At 49.2% G+C, this 23,940-nt stretch overlaps 1 protein-coding gene across 2 annotated transcripts in view; it reads right to left on the bottom strand.

The window, feature by feature from the left end:
• pdhx (pyruvate dehydrogenase complex component X) overlaps positions 1-23,940 on the bottom strand; it is a 60,677-nt gene that overhangs the window by 6,414 nt on the left and 30,323 nt on the right. The window contains exons 6-11 of one of the 2 annotated variants that reach the window (XM_035396017.1): positions 21,457-21,655; positions 18,235-18,382; positions 13,514-13,572; positions 11,430-11,588; positions 6,391-6,455; positions 1,542-1,817 (exon numbers count right to left, since the gene is read on the bottom strand). In XM_035396017.1, coding sequence (XP_035251908.1) covers positions 1,556-1,817; positions 6,391-6,455; positions 11,430-11,588; positions 13,514-13,572; positions 18,235-18,382; positions 21,457-21,655 — 892 coding nt within the window. In that variant the 3' untranslated portion in view covers positions 1,542-1,555. Of the gene's footprint in view, positions 1-877; positions 1,818-6,390; positions 6,456-11,429; positions 11,589-13,513; positions 13,573-18,234; positions 18,383-21,456; positions 21,656-23,940 lie in introns of those variants that run through there. The other variant, XM_035396018.1, reaches the window with a different exon arrangement.

Raw genomic sequence — 23,940 nt, 5'->3', positions numbered from 1 at the left:
CATGGATACATAAACCAATAAGAAAAAAGAACAAAAGAAATCCCAGGACTCCAGGCTGTTGAGTCACGCTAGGAAGAATCTCGATCGGATTGCTCATACCAATGACACAGAGGAAGAGGCCAGCATGCACAGGGGAACACACATGGTCACACACAGGGGAACACACATGGTCACACACAGATACACACGCTGGATACTGCGCATTTTAACTGACCAATGGGAAGATCACTGGTGGGCTATGTTGTGTCCTTACTTGCAGGAGCACAACAGTATCAGTAAGCAGTAATGCAGTACGCAGCAGTAAAGCAGTAATGCAGTAAGCAGCACTTTTAATGGGGCTGAGAAAGAAGGTTCTTTGGCACACGGACGTTAAGGCATGCAGGTAGAGACTCCATCCCAGGACATCCCTGTTTGCCAGCACATTCTCAGATTCCCCCGCCCACACGGGAGAGATCACATGACCCTTGCCATGGCTCAGTCTCTCTCCCCGCTCTCTACATGCCATGTACATGAGCACACGCGTGTGTGGACACGATTTCAGCCTGGACCAGCTGTGCACTAAACATCTGTTCTCAACGGGGCTGAGCCACGCTGGCTGTCCACTAGCTCATTTTAATTGGCATGTAGACAATTATTTTCATGCATTAGATTCTCATTAAGTCACCAAAATGAAATTGGACATGTGCATTTCTTCCTCTATATAAGCATACGTACACACAGTTAATGACTGATTCCCCCACACACACATGCAGTTGCACAAGGAAACGCACACACACATGCACAGCCACACACACACACACACACGCGCACACACGCACAACCACATGCACAGGTACAGTTCTCTTTACAGAAAAGAGAAAAAAAAAGCAACCTACTGTAAGTTTCTGCAATTGATTTTTATTGATTTGGCTAGACATACGGCTTTTTAATAACTTAGAACAAAGAACAGGATCTTGGGAAGTAGTCGCACACGCTGGCAATCTGTCCTGTACTCAGCGGAACTGTTTAGAGTCCGAGCGGAGAGCGCTGGAGCGGCGTTCAGCAGCAGAGCAGCGTGGCTCCGCGCCGCAAACGAGCGGCCTAACACACAAGAGCCCTCAGCGTACGGCCATCAGACCCTCGGAGGTTTTTATGGGGTTGCTATGGGAACTGTGCAGGTACATTTAGTACAGTATAGACGCAACAGTAAAGACAAATGTGTTTGACCAGAAGTAACACGTCTCTTCTGCAGCAGCCACCACAGATTCAAATATATACATTTCTGAGGTGCCTAAAAAAATGCAGGGGGGGGGGAGGGGGGTTGGTGGTAGGTTTTAAAAAAACAAAATAGGCAAGAAGTGAATGAATTGCTGTTGAATTCCATATGAATGTCACCAATTAAAGGAAATACAGCGAACCCACTGAGACGTTGCAAGCAGCTATCTTACACATGTGATACTGTCCATTCTTCTGCATATTAAACAGTAGCACACTGCCTGAACTCCACCTGCTCCATCTCTCGAAAATCCCCTCTCCTCTCTCTCTCCCCCCCCCCCCCCCCCCTCTCTCTCTCTCTCTAAGCCAGTGCCATGCGTTGCGGTTTCTCCAGATTGGCCCGGAACTTGTCCAGGAAGCGAGACGCCAGCTCGTCGTCCACGAGCCGCCCGTCGCTGGACAGGGTGACGGTCATGAGCTCCTGCCGGCTGAGGCCACCCTGGGCGGGGTCCTCTGGGGGGCGCAGTTCGGCCCGGGAACGCCCCACAGCCAGGATGCAGGCCTGGGGCGGGTTGATAACGGCGCTGAACCCGCTGATGCCGAACATGCCCAGGTTGGAGATGCTGAGGAGGCCAGAAACATGTCAGTGAGCTCACTCAGAGAAACAAGTGACAATGACCAATCATGTGTTCATTTCTGAAATCAGCAGGTGCTGTGATTGGTTGGAAAGAAAAACCTACTCTCTACCCTCCATGGCACATGACTGGGCACCACTGACATACTACTACTGCTACTATTACTGCTACTGCTACTCCTAGTACTACTGCTGCTACTGTAACCGCTAGCCTACTACTACTATAATACTAATACTAACAATAATACTAATAACAATAATAATTATTCTCAAATGAGGATAACTATTATTAATAAGAACTATTGCTAATAATATTGCTAATATGAATATTGTCCTTATTATTCGATTGCCAGACACACTTAACTTACCTATCAGACTGTAACAGTTTTTAACTGCCTAATCAGGCTCGCTCCTAGCACAAACACTTCCGCATTCCGTTTAATTATGCTCCTGCATTTCCGGTGCGTCGGTCCTTATTTGAAAATAACGGCGCTATTTTATTCTCGGTGTTTGCAAGCGCTTCCATGGATACAAATTAACAATAAATGAACTTGCAAGGCACCACACCTTAAGTTGAAGAAGGGACTTGAAAATCATTTTCATACAGAAATTACTGTAAAGGTAAGTAAACTTATGCAAGCCTAACTAATGTTTCCCTTTAAACTGGCTGGATAGGTAGCTAACGTTAGCTTCTGGAGGCAGTTGGTACTGTAAATGGACACGCACGGACCCAGCTAAGGTTAGCATTACGGTCTTTGTCAAATGTTGGGTACTTTCATTGTGTGACGTGATGTGTGTTTAAACTTGTAGCTAGCTATGACCATGTCAGGCATCACAGTGTTTTGTTAACCAAATACGACCGCCATGTATCACCGTGTTTTGTTAGCACTAATCAGTGTGACACAGCGACTGGCCCAGGGCGGTTAGCGTGAGGGCCTGTTGCTACAGGCGACTAAAAGCTCAGAGAAACTCCGTTTTAGTAGTTTAGACCTTTGAAGTTCAACAAACAGTTTAGCCATATTCAGCTGGCAGATCTAATGTTCTAGATAGAGATGCAGAAAGATAAGTCACACGGTTTATAAGTTAATGTAACATTAGACTCAGAATCGGGTTTTAAAAGGTTTTTTGGTGATTCACTTGCTGTTCTCTCAACCTTGAAAACTAAAACAGCTCTGACGTTGTAAGGCGCTTAGCCAACCGGTGAGCCGTGCTACAGAATGCTACATCAGTATTTCATCACCTGACATTTCCTTAGAAACAGGACATGACTGTTATTTTCATATAAAACGCGTATTTCAAACGTGGATGGCATCACCACTTTAAAGTAAATGGAGGAAGTGGTTCATGAACTGCTTGCTTAAAGCATGCCACAGCCTGCGATCAATCGCAGGCATCAATCCAGACCGCCGGTTTGTTGTGAGTGAAGTAGCAGGAAAAATATATAGACGAAACAGCATTGGCTACTGACAGGTCTAATGTGAAACATACCGGGTCATTCCGCAAATTTATTGTCTCTCACACTCCCTTTCCCCCCCCCCCCCCCCCCCCCCCCCCCCCCCCCCCCCCCCCCCCCCCCCCCCCCATTGCCTCTGATGAGGCAAACAACAAACAAACAAAAAACCTAATAAAATAAATAAATAAATAAAACGGTCTCCCTTCCCCCTTCTGAAATGAATGCTGCTGTAATTTATGCGCTTGGGTGTCTTCGCACATCGACCAGCGTGGGCTTCCGAAGGGAACATCAATCTCCACCTCCGTACGGCATTAACTTTACATAAACGCGCGCGCATTTTTCAGCTCCGTGTTTTATGTGGCGCGACGGCTTTTACACACAGCAGTTTGCAAAGGATTCTGGGCAGTGCAATTCACATTAAAGCAAATGTATCAGAGTTTTGAATTCTGCATGCAGAAATGTTGTCCCCTCAGTGAGTCAGATATCCTGAAGTACGTACAGTATATACAGATATGGCATTTACAAACCCCTGGGTTATGCCAGTCACCTTGAGTTAAAGTGCATCTCTATGAATGAACAATTCCCTTCACTGAATGGGAGGCTTTGTGTGGGCAGTCTGGCTTCATCCACATAAGAGAGTCATATTTCATGTAAATAATCTAATCCATTTTGGGCTCAGTTGGTTAAAACTTTGGCTGCAAGTGTTGGCTGGACCCTATAGCCTGTATATTTGTTTCTGTAACGGGAGACTGACATCTCCTCAAACTAAAAATAGGTGGAGCTACCGTATGATATCGTCACAGATTTGGACCAATCACTGTGCTGATTGTTGGAGAGAAAAACATTTTGATTTGTTGGGAGCGAGTACACTGATTGATTGACAGTGTTTAGCAGTGAGTCTGAGCAGCGGTAGTGTGGGATTAAGTGGGTCAAAGTTCCTGAGGTTTCCGCTGTGTTAGCTCTGCTCCATGACAGGCAAGATGCCTGCAGTTACTGTCAGTGAGAGGCAGGCCTGTATCTCTCCATAACACTGCACTCTAACATGCGCTTCATTTAAAAACCCCACACCCCACATGAGCAGGGGAAACACCACCAGCCAAAGCCAAACATGCATACTGACCCCACGTACTGACCCCATGTACTGACCCCACGTACTGACCCCATGTACTGACCCCACGTATACACCCCATGTACTGACCCCATGTATACACACCATGTACCGACCCCACGTATACACACCATGTACCGATCCCACGTATACACCCTATGTACCGACACCATGTACTGACCCCACGTATACACCCCATGCACAGACCCCATGTATAGACCCCATGTAGTGGCCCCATTTATTGTTGTGGACTTATGGGTGAATCTGACCCAGAGTCGATGCTTTAGTGTGAACTGTTTACACAGTGTGTGAGAGGCGGGGGGAGGTTTTTACCTGTGTGAACTGTGTTTACGCTGTGTGTGAGAGACAGGGGGAGGTTTTTACCTGTGTGAACTGTGTTTACGCTGTGTGTGAGAGACAGGGGGAGGTTTTTACCTGTGTGAACTGTGTTTACGCTGTGTGTGAGAGACAGGGGGAGGTTTTTACCTGTGTGAACTGTGTTTACGCTGTGTGTGAGAGACAGGGGGAGGTTTTTACCTGTGTGAACTGTGTTTACGCTGTGTGTGAGAGACGGGGGGAGGTTTTTTCCCTGTGTGAACTGTGTTTACGCTGTGTGTGAGAGGCGGGGGGAGGTTTTTACCTGTGTGAACTGTGTTTATGCTGTGTGTGAGAGACAGGGGGAGGTTTTTACCTGTGTGAACTGTGTTTACGCTGTGTGTGAGAGACAGGGGGAGGTTTTTACCTGTGTGAACTGTGTTTACGCTGTGTGTGAGAGATGGGGGGAGGTTTTTACCTGTGTGAACTGTTTACACAGTGTGTGAGAGGCGGGGGGAGGTTTTTACCTGTGTGAACTGTGTTTACGCTGTGTGTGAGAGACAGGGGGAGGTTTTTACCTGTGTGAACTGTGTTTACGCTGTGTGTGAGAGACAGGGGGAGGTTTTTACCTGTGTGAACTGTGTTTACGCTGTGTGTGAGAGACAGGGGGAGGTTTTTACCTGTGTGAACTGTGTTTACGCTGTGTGTGAGAGACAGGGGGAGGTTTTTACCTGTGTGAACTGTGTTTACGCTGTGTGTGAGAGACGGGGGGAGGTTTTTTTCCCTGTGTGAACTGTGTTTACGCTGTGTGTGAGAGGCGGGGGGAGGTTTTTACCTGTGTGAACTGTGTTTATGCTGTGTGTGAGAGACAGGGGGAGGTTTTTACCTGTGTGAACTGTGTTTACGCTGTGTGTGAGAGACAGGGGGAGGTTTTTACCTGTGTGAACTGTGTTTACGCTGTGTGTGAGAGATGGGGGGAGGTTTTTACCTGTGTGAACTGTGTTTACGCTGTGTGTGAGAGGCGGGGGAGGTTTTTACCTGTGTGAACTGTGTTTACGCTGTGTGTGAGAGGCGGGGGAGGTTTTTACCTGTGTGAACTGTGTTTACGCTGTGTGTGAGAGGCGGGGGAGGTTTTTACCTGTGTGAACTGTGTTTACGCTGTGTGTGAGAGACAGGGGGAGGGTTTTACCTGTGTGAACTGTGTTTACGCTGTGTGTGAGAGACGGGGGGAGGTTTTTACCTGTGTGAACTGTGTTTACGCTGTGTGTGAGAGGCGGGGGAGGTTTTTACCTGTGTGAACTGTGTTTACGCTGTGTGTGAGAGGCGGGGGGAGGTTTTTTACCTGTGTGAACTGTGTTTACGCTGTGTGTGAGAGACGGGGGGAGGTTTTTACCTGTGTGAACTGTGTTTACGCTGTGTGTGAGAGGCGGGGGAGGTTTTTACCTGTGTGAACTGTGTTTACGCTGTGTGTGAGAGATGGGGGGAGGTTTTTACCTGTGTGAACTGTGTTTACGCTGTGTGTGAGAGGCGGGGGGAGGTTTTTACCTGTGTGAACTGTGTTTACGCTGTGTGTGAGAGGCGGGGGGAGGTTTTTACCTGTGTGAACTGTGTTTACGCTGTGTGTGAGAGGCGGGGGGAGGTTTTTACCTGTGTGAACTGTGTTTACGCTGTGTGTGCTGTCTTTACCTGAAAGAGCCGCCCTGGTATTCCTCTGGAAGCAGTTTGCCGTCCCTCGCCTTCTGTGCCAGGGCCTGAGTTTGGGGACGCAAACACACAAGTGTGCTAGTCAGCTGCTGGGTGACACACCATCCATTCTCTCTGTCCATCCTCATACTGTCCATTCTTTCTGTTCATTATCTATTCATTCTCACAGACTTCTCATACTTTCACCTCGCAAGTGTGCCAGTTAATGATCAGAACAGCAGATACTAATGCACACATGCGCGCACGCACACACATACAGAGACACACACACACACACACACACACACAGGTGCGCACACTCACACACACCCTCAGGCATTGCTGATGCCAGAAAGGGTTCAGCACTAAGTATCCTAACCCAGACACACAGCCAGCCTTTGTCTTCACATGATGAGACTGAAACGGTCTGTTTCTGGTAGAATACCATCATATAAAAACATTCCCACTTGAATGTCAAAAGTACAATTAACTGTTTTTTAAAGCCTTTTAACATTTGTGCTGTTTGTTCCCAACAAAATACGGATTTGAAGTGAGAATTCACTTTTGACATCACACATTTGCCAATGAAACAATATTATCTCAATCAGGGAACACCATCAGGATGGTGTCCACCATGACATGAATGCTACTAAGACAAAAGCACAGTGTGTATAATGTAAGATATGCATGCAGAAAGTCAGGTCAGAAGATTTATTTGAATACTAATAATTTGCTTACAGCACGGATTCATTCAACAGTAATGTATTTTCACAGTGTTCCAGTGAGCATAAGACTGGGATATTGTGAGCAGTGAATGCGCTGTGAGTGAAGGAACAGGAACTGGAAGCTGAGCTTTCATAGGTTGAGTTTGATCTGAAATCTGAACCGTACTTCTGAGACCACACCACACAACAGGTGGTTGTTCATTAATTTAACGTCTCATACTGGGGTTGGGTTAAGTGGTTCTGCCTCAGAGGTGTCTGGGTGTGTGCGTGTGCATATGTGTGCATCCACGTGTGTGTGTGTGTGTGTGTGTACGCGCATGGCCCTTCGTCTACTTATTAGTAAAGTCAGTGCAGTGCAACCTGTGATTATTTCAGCGAAAATACTCTACAACAATCTACCACTATATCAACAAAAATACTCTAGCGCTACACCAACAGAACACTCTTGCCAAAACAATCTAACACTGTATCAGCAAAAATACTAAGCCTCTGAGTTTGTTCAGATGGACATTCACTTCATCCAGTGTCCTCCCTGCCTAGATGGGTGTTCTTCTGAAATCAGTCTTTGTTTCCTCTGCATAAAATTAATGGTAGGGTATCTGCTCACAAATAATAGTGTTAACGGCAAATCAAATGCAACTATACTTACATTTTGGCAAAGTTTAGAGAGACTTCCAACTGCAGTACAACATGAAGTCTTCAGACTGAAGGGTGATAAGGGAATCGCTCTCATTCACAGCAGCCATCCTTGCATCATTATTCTCCTGTTTACATTATCTGCTGCACCATATCTGGTTAATCATTTAAATTATTAGAAATTCAGTTATTATCTTAATTATCTTAATTTGAAATCAGTAGCCTATGTGCAAAGTACAGAGGGGAATATGCTGGGGAAACAGACACTGAATTCAGCAGCACAGCAGGACCTGGGCATGTCAAAAATCATTGTTTTTTATCTCTACCTGCGATTCCCCCCTCCCCCCGCCCTGGCATTCGCTAATCTCCATTCTCTGGCACCCCCATGATAGGAAGATTTTAAAGCCCTGCGCATGTCCTTCAGGAAGCATATTTTCCATGTGACAAAACCAAATGGCAATGCGCTGGTTTCGGCTAGAAACTGAAGCGCTTCTGAAAATGTCAATTTTGACTGGTTTCAGCAACCATTATCTATACAGACATTAAGAATTTCAATCAGTGACTTGAATGAAATGACACAGATTGCATTCAGATTTGAAATCAAAAAGGGAAGCGAGGTCCTCCTGCGTTCTGCAGCCGTGCTGGGCCTCTGGACCCCAGTAGTTTGGGGGTCCTGTGTTTTAAAACTTTAAGAGGAGAGAGAACTGCAGGACACCCCAGGTCTGCAGAGATAAGACCTGCAGTGTGTTCCTTCCCATGCCTGTGGGGCACAGAAGGCAGATAGAGAGATAGAGGGAGAGAGCAGACAGCAGACAGAATTTCCATATCAAATTATACGGTCTCTCTCTCAAAGGTGATCATCTAAAAACTAGATATCCAACACAATCTACCACTATGTCAGTAAATAGACTGACAAAGAAAACAAAAACAGTTACCCATAATACCAGCGGTGTAATTACTGCAGGTCTGGATTGCGTGCGCACACACACACGCACACGCACACACAGTAATCCATCGCTCAAAGCCCTGAATGGGTGAAAAAACTGGTTTTTCACCTTCACTGCTAAGCTGCATCCATTTGGACTCACGATTAAGCCTGAAAGGGAATCTCCTGGAGATCAGGTGTCTGAGCTGAACATGCTGCAGCGTGGCGCTCTCTCCACAATCTCTCCCCCCTAATCAAAGCCACATTCTCACCGTCTGAACACCTCTCATTCCCAGGCCTTTCCCCTTCCCTCGCAAAACAACAAGTATAGGGATCTCAGAGACCAGCTCTAGTTCCCCTTCCATATTTACTGAATCTTACTGAAGTCTGTAAACTTTACAGGTGTCAGGGAATTGAAGAAATTGTGTTTTTAATATAGGTGTCTAAAATTATTCACAACTCATCACATTAGAAATCCCCAGGCAACACAAGCCTTGTGCAGGCTGAAATATGTGTGTTTTATCAGATCTGCGATGAGCCCACCTGTCAGGCATGTACCAGGCAGAGAGGAAGGGGGACCCTCTGGGTATTCAGGTCCAGGCTGGAAGCAGCGCTGGATGCTCTGTAGTCTGTGAGAACGTCTCAATGGCCCGTTGTGTACTATTCAGTTATTAAAATACGGAAGCAAAGCAGAATGGGGATTTGTGCAGCAGTATGGAGGACGGTTAAAATGAGTCTCAATTTCCAATCACTGCAGAAAAATCTAAAGGGAAACGTCTCCGTTAAAAAAAAAAAAAAAGTCAAAACTCAATGCATGTATCTGGGTTGCCATTTATATGCCTACGATGCCTCTTGGCACAGATTCTACAAGTCTCTGACACTACTGGAGGGATGGAACAGCATTCTTCCCTCATTTGGTGTTTTGATGGTGGTGGAGAGCACTGTCTAACACGTGTCCCAAATCTCCCATAGGTGTTCAACTGGGTTGAGTTCTGGTGACTGTGAAGGCCAAAGCATATGATTCCCATCATTTTCATACTCATCAAACCATTCCATAACAGAGCCACCAGACCCCCTCACTGTAGGGGGCAAGCATTCAGGCCTGTACTGTTCTCTTGGTGTGGGCCACACCACACGGCCCACTTGTGGAGAATATGGTGAAGGCTGACTCATCTGAGCACATCTTTGAAGACCAGTGCCTTTGGTTTTTCCACTCTTTTTAACTCTCAAGTGTGCATTCGCCTTTGCAATGAGGGGTTATTGCACTGCAACCCTATTATAATATCCCTCTCTATGTAGTAGCTGATGGACTGTACTTGCTGACAGTCTGATCATGTCCTGCATTGACATTCTCAGCCACCTGAGGAAGAGTTGCTCTTCCGTTTTTCCTTACATATCGCACTGATGCACGAGCGTCACCGTCATCCAATGTGTGCTTTCGACCGCCATTTCGCACCCTATTTACTGATGTCTTTCCCATAGATCTGAATGCAGATGTCACTTCAGTCACTGTTCCTATTGAAACAATAGCCAATTGAGCAGTCTTTATGACTGAAGCTCCTGCCATCTGTGCCCCAATAATGAACCATCTTTCAAAGTCACATATCTTTTCCTCTTGCCATTGTGATCCAAAATCGAGGTCAACTGGGTATGCTCAGCATTTTTATACATGCCACAGAGCCTGATAGGATGTTAATTGCGTAATTGTATCATGCCGTGTACACCTGTATGAAAGCATCTGCATTCGTTATGTTTCTCCACAAATTTCTGCAGGTTTTTATTTAAATTTTTCACCTGTCGGTAGGTGTGCGTGCTCTTGTTAAACCTGGACAGCCTGGCATTTAGCAGTGGTTGTGTGTTTGAGTGATCTGTCCATCTAACCGCGGCGGGTTCCTCTCCGGCCGGGCCGGGCACTCCTGCCGCTGCGTTTGGCGGCACAGCTGGAATGTGCCGGATGTGGGCACCCGAGCCAGCGGGGCGTGTGACAGGGTTATCGCGCTCCACGCCCCCGGCGAAATTCGATTCTGCAGTAATCACAGCGATCTGCGGCCCAAACGCGAGCCAGGCCGCCGCATTAGCATGCCCCAGACGGGGCGCGGGGGCGCGGGAGCGTGGGGGCGCGTTTATCTGAACGGGGGGAGGTGGTGGTGTGCGTCCGCACGCACCTGGAGGCAGGCAGGCTGGCGGCTGCAGGTCTCCCCCCCCCCCAGGAAGGCACTTTTGCGCCGAGACGAGCGGCAGGGCCCCAGCCTGCTCTGCGTCACTGTTCACCCAGCCAAGCGTAATCTCACACACACACACACACACACACACACACAGTACATGCGCAGAACAGCAGCTTTCAGAAAGATACATAACTGCATTGGCACAAATGCATTTTCATAACTTGTATATCTGATTTGTAGGTATTAATTATTTATGCAGTTGTTACAGAATAGTTTTCATCATTCCATATTTTGATTAGCCTTGGTTGATTTGTGCAGCTCTTATGAATGTTATGTGACTACATTTATTACATGGATATCCTGCATTACAGCTTTATATTCCATTCATGACCACAAAGACCCAATACAGCCACCATAAAAACCACAAACCATGCACTCGCTTCCACTGCAATAACCCACAGTGGATATAATATAGTCAGGTTTGGCTGTTTTATAAGGAGGACCACACGTCTGGTTTTTACTGCTAACACAGTCAGTATCATCCTGATATTAAGCAGTGGTAACCGTGGCGACCGGTTTCCCTCTCCATACCTTGGCGTTGGCTGAGATCTCCTGCACGCCCTTGCTGGCTGCATCCCGGATGATGGGGGTGATGAGGCCTCGGTCCGTCGCTACGGCGATGGAAATATGGATGGAATCCAGGGCCTGTGGCCCCTCCCCTGCCCAGGTCACATTCACTTCCGGGAGCTCCTGTTTGGGGGTGGGGGGGTGTTGAACCACATACTATCAATCACACTGGCAGGAAGACAAACCCTAGATTACTAAGCAACAAAACAGAGTAAAAGTGGACACAGCTAAAAGGGAGAGCAGTGTGGCATAAGATTTAGGGAGCTGGGCTCCAGACCAGTAGATTATGGTTCTGAATCCCAGAGTTTCTTTATTTATTTTTTTCCTTACTTTGAGAAGGGTATAGACCTTTCTGTGTACAGATCTACCAGGTCTGTACATGGAGTCCTTAGCAAATGAATTAGTCTTTTTTCACTCAGAAGGGAAAGGAAATGCTTCCAGACTCCAGTGCATGTGCGGCCAGCCAGTGGACCAGCAGAACAATCCCAGTGGAGCACGTCATCGGGCGTGGCTCATCCCTGGGGGGGGGGGGGGGGGGGACATAAATGCCTCCTGCTTTGCTCAGTGCCATCACATGTTCCGCCTCGACGCTCCGATTGTAGTGCTCATAGGGTGATCATTTCTCGCCCTGAAGAGACAGCTCACTGCATTTCCAGGACTCCCCATGTTTCCGTCACATGACTAAACTCCTGACTCCTGAAATAAGCATGTGAGAGGGCGGGGCACAGTGACTGAGTGACAGAGCCTGCAGTGAGTACAGATGGCTCAGCTGGCTGTGAATCCAACTAGGGGGCCAACATCCCCACACCGCCCCCCACTCTGGCTGATGAGAGAGAGAGAGAGACGTGTATTTCAGTGTTTCTGTAAGTCCGCTTTGGCAGTATTTACAAGTGTATTTTCTGTCATTATAGCATTTTTGCATTTGAGAAGGGGTGGGGGGGGGGGGGGGCTCTGCCAGCTGTCCAACTGAAATGACAAGGCGAGGCGGCTACGCTTTGGCAGAGACGGAGAGAGAGAGAGAGAGAGACGGAGAGAGAGGGAGACGGGGAGAGTGAGAGGGAGAGATATTCCCTGGGCTACCTCATCACTGCCAGGCAATCAAGCCAGGGAGGAAAGACAGCGTCTATTTTTAGCTTCTTCAGGCCGAAGCATTTGATATAAATACACACGGCTGTGAATGAGACAGTTGGAGGGGGATGTCTTATTGGGGGGGGGGATTAAGTCATTGCCTAACCTTGCCACCCGGACAGCGCCACCGTATTCTGCGCCTTTTAGGAACGCTACAGAGCATCACAATCTTGGATTTATTTCTGTTTATTTTAATTTGTTTATCCAGGAGAGGAAAAGGGTGCAGCTCTGCTTGCTTCTCATTGGGTGCCATCGAGGTGGGCGTGGTGTCAGGACACGCGTGCGTGATCGCCTGGTTACGATCAGAGCGCCGTTCTGCCCGGAGACCAGCGCTCTTCCTCCAGCGCTCTTCCTCCAGCGCTCTTCCTCATGCGCTCTTCCTCCTGCGCTCTTCCTCCTGTTTTATTCCTCCAGCGCTCTTCCTCCAGCGCTCTTTATCCTGCGCTCTTCCTCCAGCGCTCTTCCTCCAGCGTTCTTCCTCCTGCGCTCTTCCTCCAGCGCTCTTCCTCCAGCGCTCTTCCTCCTGTTTTATTCCTCCTGCGCTCTTCCTCATGCGCTCTCTCCATTTCCCGCCATCCTTTTTACAGGTCACCCCCCCATTTAGCCCACGTTCACAGCTTAATTACCAACTTCTGGGTTCAGAGTGACGCTCCACATCACCGCATAAAATGACTGAACCCTGGGCTGTAGATGAAACAGGGTCAAAATCTCCTCATTACACCTGAAGGTACGAGCACATTAGCACTGATTGATTGATTGATTGATTGATTGATTAACTACAGCTCCAATGGCATGGGTTCTGAAACTGCCATGCCCCCCCTCAGGATGACGGGCCTACCAAACCTGCATGCTCGCTGTGAAGGTTTTAACATAGTGTGTGTTATCACTGGAGTCACCGATATCGCACAGCTGATACTCACTTTCAGTGTGACCGCAGCGGCCTTGATGATGAAGTCATTGACGGACACCTTGATTTCCTCTGAAAAGCACACATAAGAAGCTGGTGAGAGACGGCAAGATCTGTGCAAAGACCCATAATGGCAGCCAGTGAGATACGGGCAGGAAGCTCCAGGACTAGAGGCATATTGGCGGTTAGTGAGACACAGGTGGTAATATCTACGGCCAGAGCCATAATGGCGGTTAGCGAGACAGGCGTTAAGATGCACGCCTAGAGCCATAATGGCGGTTAGCGAGACAGGCGTTAAGATGCACGCCTAGAGCCATAATGGCGGTTAGTGAGACATACATGAGAATGTTCTCATAGGTGAGAACGTTCTGAATGTGTGAAATACTGCAAATGTGAATTTACTCAGCTGAGAAAAAAAAACAACATTTGCTCTACTGACCCTCCCAAATTGTTCTGGGTCACCCCCACACCTTGTACTGAGCCATCCCCACAGTGAGGGGGAGGGTGCTCATTGGCACACTGGGGTCAAATATTGATAAAATATTCCAAACATTTTGCTAGTCTTAATTAGAGGTTTCTAACCAAAACATAGTATCATATCAAAAGTAGCGGTCATGAAAATTGGGGAAATTCTTTTTAAATAGTCATCTGCAGGTATTTCAGCGGAGCTGAAGGAGTTAACGCTCAGGCGGTTGGGGGCCTGAGGCAGATAAAATGGCGCCTGGCCAAGCCTGTCCCAGCATGGCTGAGGACTGCAGCCCTCTGCCTCCAGCCTGAGCGACACCTGGTACCAGGAAACAGTCCTTCCCGTCTGAGCTCGGCTTCACAGCAGGGGTTATAACCATCCAGGAAACAAATGTAAAATAATCTTGGAAAAACATTCAAATTTAACCGTTTAAATTTATCTGCTGTAGGTCCTGCCAAATTTTAAACAGCCACTGCAGGCCTTCGGCTATTCTTATGGCGAGTGACCTGGGCAACAGCTCTGTGTGTGTTGCCCTGTGTGAGTCAGTGTGTGTTGCCCTGTGTGAGTCTGTGTGTGTTGCCCTGTGTGAGTCTGTGTGTGTTGCCCTGTGTGAGTCAGTGTGTGTTGCCCTGTGTGAGTCAGTGTGTGTTGCCCTGTGTGAGTCTGTGTGTGTTGCCCTGTGTGAGTCTGTGTGTGTTGCCCTGTGTGAGTCTGTGTGTGTTGCCCTGTGTGAATCTGTGTGTGTTGCCCTGTGTGAGTCTGTGTGTGTTGCCCTGTGTGAGTCAGTGTGTGTTGCCCTGTGTGAGTCAGTGTGTGTTGCCCTGTGTGAGTCAGTGTGTGTTGCCCTGTGTGAGTCAGTGTGTGTTGCCCTGTGTGAGTCTGTGTGTGTTGCCCTGTGTGAGTCAGTGTGTGTTGCCCTGTGTGAGTGTGTGTGTGTTGCCCTGTGTGAGTCAGTGTGTGTTGCCCTGTGTGAGTCAGTGTGTGTTGCCCTGAGTGAGTCTGTGTGTGTTGCCCTGTGTGAGTCTGTGTGTGTTGCCCTGTGTGAGTCTGTGTGTGTTGCCCTGTGTGAGTCAGTGTGTGCTGCCCTGTGTGAGTCAGTGTGGCTGTACATGTGACCACTGTCGGCGATGAGTCGCGCTGTTATTTCCGACACCCTGAAACCGCTTGCGCTGCACGTGCCCACATCCAAGCGCTGTGTTTGTTGGCAGGACAAAGTCTGAGGAAGCAGGTCTTCGGCAAACAGATGCAGTTCTATAGGAAGCAAATGTCAAAGCCACTCCCAACTGGGCCCTGCTGTCGGGGGCAGCCCCAGCTGCCCTCCACGCTCCCGCTGGCCATGGGCCACCAGCCACCATACGGCACTCAGCACTTTTCATTCTTTTTGCCTTTAGGGTTCTTCTCGTCTAGCTCTCTGCTCGCGGGTGGAGCACTGGTGGCGGTTGGCGTGAACGCCCGACAGATTTGAAAACTGTTACTCGAGTGACGAATGGCTTGATCTTTGAAGCCATTCTGCTTTTGAACAAAAGATAAAAAGACAAAAGAAAAAAAAAAAAAAAGCACTCCAACTTAATGGTATAAAGAACCCGACAACCTGCATACTAAGAATAGAATAGAATTTAAAAATCACAAGGCACAGCAATTTGTCATCTGCATGTCAGGAATGATATACTTGTCTGCTGCACTGACAGGTACATATTTACAAATTTTACTCATTTTACGAGCTGCAAAAATGGAGCACATGGCGCCTTTCTGTCCTGAACCATAAATCACTCTTTGGATCTTCACTAATAACGTCTGTAATATTATTCAGATTATCTACGTGTTCCTCAGCGCCTAATGCAGGAATGTTAAAGATGTGAATGGCGGATTTGTTGGGCAGTTGCTGGGCCCAGGAGGGGCAGCTCCAGGTACCAGTTGGACAGGGTCAGGCCAGCCTGGGTCAGGACAGCCCAGGCCCTGGGGAGCTGCTGCTGGGACTGAAATGGCTTTGGACAGGCTCTCCATGCAGCTCCCACAGAACCAGGCCTTTGGCTGGTGTAGCCGCCGGCATCATTCTGGCCTGGTGTGCTCTTGGATGAGAGTGCCAGTCAGTCATTAGATTAAGGGGGGGGGGCAGGGAGACCGAGGACCCCCGCTGGCTTGCGGTGCAGAATAGCCAGAACCTGCCTGATCACATTAACCAGACCCAACACTCAGGGAGGACCAGGCCCCTGAGGCCCAATCACAGAGCACCAGGCCCCTGAGGTCCAATCACAGAGCAAGCCAGGGCCTTGGGAGAGGGATCATGGGAAAAAGTGTATTTTTCCAAATAGAGAGTGATTGCCGAGTGGGGAGGAGAAGTCTAAACGCATCAAGGAAACAAAAAACTAGTCTAGTCTTACTTCCAACTAAAACTTATAACCCCTCCCCCTCCCCCTGGACAACCTTCATTCAAGGACGTGCTGCAATTGTGCTGAACTTTGTGTGTTTCCATCACAAACCTCAGACCCCCCCCCCCCCACCCCCCAAAGCATGGAGGTCGTTGTTCCTCCCCCAGCTGCTGTCATGCTGGCATGCACAGTGCGCGCTAGACCCTGGGCTCGCTGTTGCGTTACCTAGGTAACCCCACACCCCCAGACAGGCAAACCAAAACATCAGAGAGCTGCTGAGAGAAGTCGTCCCTCACACCGATGAGCATCCCGGGGCTGGCTGCAGCCGCTGGACGCACGTCTGGGCTTATGGTTCAGTCCGATGTGCAATGTGCTCAAGGTCAGACGCTGTGCGTAGCGCTACGTTTGGGTGTAAGCTCTGTGCGCACTATGGGATAGGCGTGAGTGAAACTTTCAGACTGTTTTCCTCGGTAACTTAAAAACAACCTCTGAATACGGTGTCTCATTTATAGGTTGCACAACCAGCGCACTTCCAGACATGAGGGAATATCACAGGACCGAATAAATCCTCTCCATATACATGGGGATAGAAAGTTGATTGACCGCTTTCGTTTCAGCTGGGTTGAGCGGTTTGAATTAATCAATGAGCTCCTACCTCAGTTACAGCACGTCTCGGACCGAGTGGTGTGCTGTCTCCAGCATTGCAGTTGCTAATACCACTAAGATTTTATGCCAGTGGTGCTTCTCGGAATACTTTTAGGGGATATGACTAATGTCAGGAAATCCAGCAGTAGTGGTATTGTAGCCTAGCAACGCACACTGCCTAGCCACATTCGTAAGATAGAATGTAGCAACATGAACGTGCATTGTCTACGCTGGACTTAACTTTGCCTAGTCATATTTTTAGATGGTGCAACAGGTGTAAATATTGATCACAATGCTGGATGTAGCTACAACCAACTTCACAGTTAAGGCCACCTTACGTCTTTCCTGACATGTCAGCCCCCCCCCCCCCCCCCCCATGGGAATATCTGCTGCATTTCCTCACAATTCCTAGTTGGCATAATTATTGATTTCACCTGGACAGGCCTCATACTGCTACACACAGTGCTTGGCACTGGTGGTTTAGAGCTCCTGAAAGGTTAAAGGTGATAATCTCCGGTGCTTACGGTCAGGTCATGGCACAGCCCTAGACTGGCCTCCGCCCTAGACTGGCCCCAGCCCTAGACTGGCCCCGCCCTCGACTGGCCCCCGCCCTAGACTGGCCCCGCCCTCAACTGGCCCCAGCCCTAGACTGGCCTCCCCTAGACTGGCCTCAGCCCTCGACTGGCCCCCGCCCTAGACTGGCCTCAGCCCTCGACTGGCCCCAGCCCTAGACTGGCCCTAGCCCTCGACTGGCCTCTGCCTTAGACTGGCCCCAGCCCTCGACTGGCCCCAGCCCTCGACTGGCCCCAGCCCTAGACTGGCCCCCGCCCTAGACTGGCCCCCGCCCTAGACTGGCCTCTGCCTTAGACTGGCCCCAGCCTTCGACTGGCCCCAGCCCTAGACTGGCCCCGCCCTCGACTGGCCCCCGCCCTAGACTGGCCCCGCCCTCAACTGGCCCCAGCCCTAGACTGGCCTCCCCTAGACTGGCCTCAGCCCTCGACTGGCCCCCGCCCTAGACTGGCCTCAGCCCTCGACTGGCCCCAGCCCTAGACTGGCCCTAGCCCTCGACTGGCCTCTGCCTTAGACTGGCCCCAGCCCTCGACTGGCCCCAGCCCTAGACTGGCCCCCGCCCTAGACTGGCCCCCGCCCTAGACTGGCCTCTGCCTTAGACTGGCCCCAGCCTTCGACTGGCCCCAGCCCTAGACTGGCCCCGCCCTCGACTGGTCCCCAGCCCTAGACTGGCCCCGCCCTCACCTTTGGCCAGGTCTCTGCGCAACTGCAGGACAGCGCCCAGGTCGCAGTCGATGGTGGCGTAGGCGTGCGGAATGGTGGTCTTGGACTGCGTCAGCCTCTGGGCGATGACGCGGCGCACGTTGGAGGCGGGGACTTCGGTGAAGGTGCCCTGCAGGGGGAGGGAGGAGCGTTAAGGGCGGCTCAGATGGAAAAACGCCCAGCTTTACAGCGTCTTGTGATGACTGCAACCTCACAGTCTCAAGTTAAACCCCTCAGTCCCACGTCACTGTGCCATCCGCTGTGCCATCCGCTGTGCCCTCCGCTGTGCCCTCCGCTGTGCCCTCCGCTGTGCCAGTTTGGGCTGGACTTCAGCTTCACTGGGATGCAGCAGAGGTACTGTGGGAATGGTTCCCCCGACACATGGAGCACAACCGCGATTTGTTCACTTTGGGATCCGCTGCTCTGAGAGCTCGCCTCCTCGGAACACACAACCCTCAGCACTCAGAGCTGCAGAAATCCCTAAAGCAGGGCAATGCAGGGCCGAGACGCATGCCACAACAGAACCCAGCAATGTAAACATCACTGTTCTCAAAGGAAAATAATCATTAGAAAAAAACATTCCTGAAAAGGGCAGATGCACAACATAAACAGAACAAAAGCAGCTCTTGCGGTAGGATAGAAGTTACTTGCGGTCACAGAGGACAGGTGATTATCAGGCTTGATATCATCATTTAAAAAATGTAAACATGGTGGCAAACATATTTGAATGGCTGGGAACTACGCACAACCCTTGGCTGGCTGAGGGTTCAATCACCCTGCCTTGCAGGCCGCCCTGCCCAAACACTAAAAGGAAAAAAAGGAGACCACTTGAAAGGACCGGGATTGGGACCTGGCCCAGAGGAGGATCCAAGTCCTTGTCCATCCGCTTGCGTGGGGAGGGAGGGAAATAAGTTCTCCACAGAGCGCAAATGCTAACGACGCTGATGCTCCGATTTCGCCTTCCTGCAGAGGCTCCTGGAGGACCTCCAGAGCAAACTGAGGATGAGACGACTGTCTGCCAGATGTTTAATAGCAAATGTACCAGCTGTGGGGTCTAGGAAAAAAATAAAATGCATATCAATAAAAAATTGAATAAAGACGGCTGCCAGGTGGCTCGTTTAGTTAGGGTAAACGGTGTGGTTAACGTCTTTGGGCTTGTGCGCCCCCCCCTTTGCACCTGTCCCCCCCCTCTTTGGACCTTGCGGTCCCCCCCCTTTAGGTGGTGCACGGAGGCAGATCCTGGGATGAACCATGACGGGTTAGTCGATTATAGATTTGGGGAGTAGGAACGAGCTTCGCCCAATCTCTGAGGGCCGTATGGAACATGATAGAACATGTCTGGGCACAGTCACCCACAGACCTAAGCACACAAACACTGGGCCCCACTGATACAGGGTACTGGGGGTGGGGTTGGAGGGGTGGAACTGGGTCAGTTCCAGTTAAAATACCTTCAGCCCTTTTCAGATGGCTGTTTTCTGTAGGGAGTGTAACCCAACACTCCCTCCAGTCACGCTCGGTGGGGCAGAGTGAAGGTCTCCATCGGCTCAGATCAAACCCAAACAACCGTCTCCAAGCCTACTGCACATTCCGCACGGCTAGTACCGATGGAGCCGCGTAAACTTTCCCAACACTACCCACTGGCTTTGTGGTCACATACAGGCACAGGATTCAAGTCGGGACTAAAAACTCACTCTGGCTGAGGTTCCACTCCTCTTATCAACTGGCAAAACCGAAGCTGTGCTCTCACTATATTTGCATACACCTGTGTGTTACAACTTGTATTGACAGAAAAAACAGCCCAAACATTTTTCTTTGGAAACAGGAGAGATGAAAGGCTGGGATGGTTCCGTGACGACTGTGTGTGTCTGCAGGAAGAGGTCGTTAAACCTGCCGGGGCTGTCATAGCTGCGTCGCCCTTCATCCTGTTGCGTCTGTCGTTGCTGCTGCGCTTGTTTGCTTTAGGCTATGCGCATATCTGCACTGTTTATTTTCAAACTGTCAGGACGCGACGCGATCCACTATTGAGGTTGAGGCCTTTGGCTACAGGCCACTCCAGCCTGTTTCCTCGCCCTGAGTCCATGGGATCGCTCCAGCCCTGTCCCTCGCTCCGTGGTCATGGACTGCTTCAGCCCTGCTCCTCCCCTGCCCTATCCCTTGATGCAGCCTGGAGCTTCACATCTGTCCTCTAAACTGCACTACACTGAACTATACCATTTGATCTTCTGTTATTCCTATTAGCTATTACCTCCGCTGTAACCTGCTTAACCTGTTTTATTTTCTCTGAGAGATCCCTTAGCTATAGCATTTCTGCCACATTCTGTTCATCTGCTACTTTACACCAGGCTGGAGGATGGGCTCCCCCTCTATAGCCGGGTTCCTCCTGAGATTTCTTCCCATTGGGGAGTTTTTTTTCTTGCCACTGTTTGAGGGTTTTCTCTCCACTGGGAGTTCTTACCCTATGTACTCGCTATTTTTAGGGTTCGGGCCTCCACCTTTGAAGCCCTGTCACTCACAGGCATGGACTGAGCCACCACAGGCATTACACCGCTCAAAGACAGCAGAGCCCAGAGAGCATCCCACACATGCACACAGGCCGCCATTTTACATTTACATTTACATTTCAGCCTTTTGGGTCAAAAGCAGATGCGTGCAGACCCTAGGAATCCCTTAAAGAGACTCTTGAAGTTTCTCAGTAAAGATGAGTGAAGTGGTTTAATATTTTAACTGTGAAATATTGAGTGTGATTCCTTTATGGATGTAGAAACAGTGGTGCTTTCCATCAAATTTACAGGCCCTCGCTCATAAAAATGTATATTTGGCAGTTATTAATTTTATAACAATTATACTATTTTTTATATATATATATATATATATTATAACAACTATTAAATTATAGGTTAAATGAGTTTTTAACAAAAATGTAAGCACTTATGTAAAAGTACAGTAATATCACTGCATGTGTAAGTAAATGTATATTTACCATGGTTAAATTACGGGTCTGGTTAGGTCTGCCTTTTGCTGGCTGCTAGTTACACTGCTAACTACGGTTAGGTCTGCCTTTTGCTGGCTGCTAGTTACACTGCTAACTACAGTTAGGTCTACCTTTTGCTGGCTGCTAGTTACACTGCTAACTACGGTTAGGTCTGCGTTTTGCTGGCTGCTAGTTACACTGCTAACTACAGGTTGAAATCAGTTGATACTAACCGGCGCTCCTGGCTTGCCCGGTACTGAGACTGGAGGGTACGTAGGCCGCGCAGAAGCCGGGGCAGCGGGTGGTTTGGTGGCTGGTGTTGGGGCTGCCGGGGTGAGGGCGGGAGCAGGGGCTGCTGGGGCTGCTGGGGCTGTGGTTACGGTTGTGGCTGGAGCCGCGGCATCTGTCTTTTTTAACAGGTTCAGGACATCTCTGTCAGAAAAGAGAGAGTTAATGTTAGCGTGTATTTACGTGTGTGTGTGTTTGTGTACATATGAGTGTGTGTGTGTGTATGCATTAAAATGATGAATGGAAGGAAAATGGTCTACAGATTGATATTTCAGGAAACATGACCCTCATTTTATTGCTCAATACTGACCAGATACCAACAATAACAAGCTAAAAATGAACACGTCTCCTGTCTGTTCTGGCCCCACGATGGTGGAATGACCTCCCAGTGGAGGTCAGAACAGCTGAGACACTGACCCACTTCAAGTGACAACTGAAGACTCACCTCTTCAGGCTGCACCTCTCCCCATCCCTCCCTACCTCCCTGTAAATGACTGTAAGTTTTGGGTTGTAACTAGGTAGCTGTTTTGTAGGTGACTTAGTTAATGCACCTGTCTTAACTACTGCTTGTATTTTTGCATAGACTGCGTTGTTGCTGTTCTCATTTGTGTTAGTGTTAAACAGTTTAACCTACAGGGTCCAAGTTGAACTATGCGGTTGTTCCCTGCACTTGGACTGGTACTTCTCTCTAGGGTTTTCGTCATACTTGTTCCTGGTTATGGTTATACACTTTGTTGTACATCGCTCTGGATAAGAGCGTCTGCCAAATGCCTGTAATGTAATGTAATGTAATGTAAAAAAAACAGCCTTAACAGTGTGAATTGAACCAGGCCTCCTCTTTCTGAGGAAAGACTGCAAATGTACTCGAGATACTCAAGCGCTTGCTGTGGATCCGTGACTATCTGTGAAAGCCCAGATGATCCACTGTTTCCCTCCACACTCATCTGACAACATGTCATCTGTCACAAGCACAAAGCACTGCAGCACGGCCTGCACTCACACGCACACACACACACACTCAGTCACACACATATACTCACACACACACACACTCAGTCACACACTCACACAATCAGTCACACACACACACACATGCACACACACACGCGCACACACACTCAGTCACACACACACACACACGCACACACACACTCACTTGCACACGCACACTCACACACTCACTTGCACATGTACACTCACACACGCAAAACAAATAGTAGAGGAATGTTGTTTTTATGTGAATGGGCACACTGTACCATGGTCTTTGATGTGTGAATGGAGCCATTGACCATGTACACTGTGAGACAGAAATGCCTGGTGGGATAGGCTAAAACACAGCCCCCCCTGTTACCCCCACCCAATGAAACCTCAGAAGTAAATATGTCCCACTGAGGCCCCAATGTAAACACTGCCTAAATCTCCATCTTACCGGCTACAAGCAGGCAGGCCCAGGTAGCCTAATGAGTTCTGATTATATAATCCCACAAACATTCACAGAGTCACGTTTTCTCTCTCTCCCTCCCTCCCTCCCCGTCTTTCCCCTGCAGCACAGTTTCTGCCATAGCTACTGAAACTGTGAAAACATAACGGCAATGGCAAGACACCAGTGTGCCTTTTGTCTTGAAGCGCAGGCTTAATTACTTTTCCTCCTCCTCCTCCTCTCCCCGCGTTGGCACGGTAACCTGGCCGCGCCGGGAGTGGCGGAGCCGCGGCTGGCGCGCTGCCACAGCGCTGTGGGGACGCGGGCGGCGAAGACATCAAACGCCGCTTTAATTGAATTGCTCGGCCTGATTGGCCGCATTAAGGCCCTGAGGCGGGATGGCGGTCCCACCTGACCGCGGCTCGGCGTGCCGACGCAGTTAAACAGCCCTTCTGAATGACTGCTTCCCCGCCGCTCAGGCGTCTCTCCTGGCACCCGTCCGATTCGCAACCGGAAGGAAAGCGTAGCGCGGTCATGTGTGTTTCAGGAGATCCTCCTGATCCCGGTACTGAACCTGTAACGCGCATATGGAGACTCCCCCCCCCCCCCCAACAGTACCCCCCATGTGCTGATGCTCAAAACAGCTTATGCCCCGTGTGGTTGGCTGTGGCACTGCAAGTCTAGTCTTCATCACGGGCGTGAAAGGTGACTGGCATGGACCTCACAGTCAGAGACAGGAAGAGCAGGAGAAAAGTACTGTGGATGTAAATCAGTCCTGTTGTTCTCAACTTAAAATAGGTCTCAACTTAAGGCAAATAAAAAAAACAATGTCATATGTACAAAGTAGTTAAGTATTAAGCTTAGTACTAAGTTAGATATATGCGTTTTGCTTTGTACTACGCGTATATGTGTGTTCTGCAGTCCATTCCTTACTCACAATGCACTTATTGTTTTCAGGTTAATCATTGACTGGGCCAGTACTGAATGTTCACTCCTGGAGCTGTACTAT

Source organism: Anguilla anguilla, chromosome 16 (genome assembly GCF_013347855.1).
Source record: "Anguilla anguilla isolate fAngAng1 chromosome 16, fAngAng1.pri, whole genome shotgun sequence".
NCBI lineage: Eukaryota > Metazoa > Chordata > Actinopteri > Anguilliformes > Anguillidae > Anguilla > Anguilla anguilla.
Note: the sequence above shows the minus strand (reverse complement) of the source record. Positions and strands in the feature narration are given on the sequence as shown.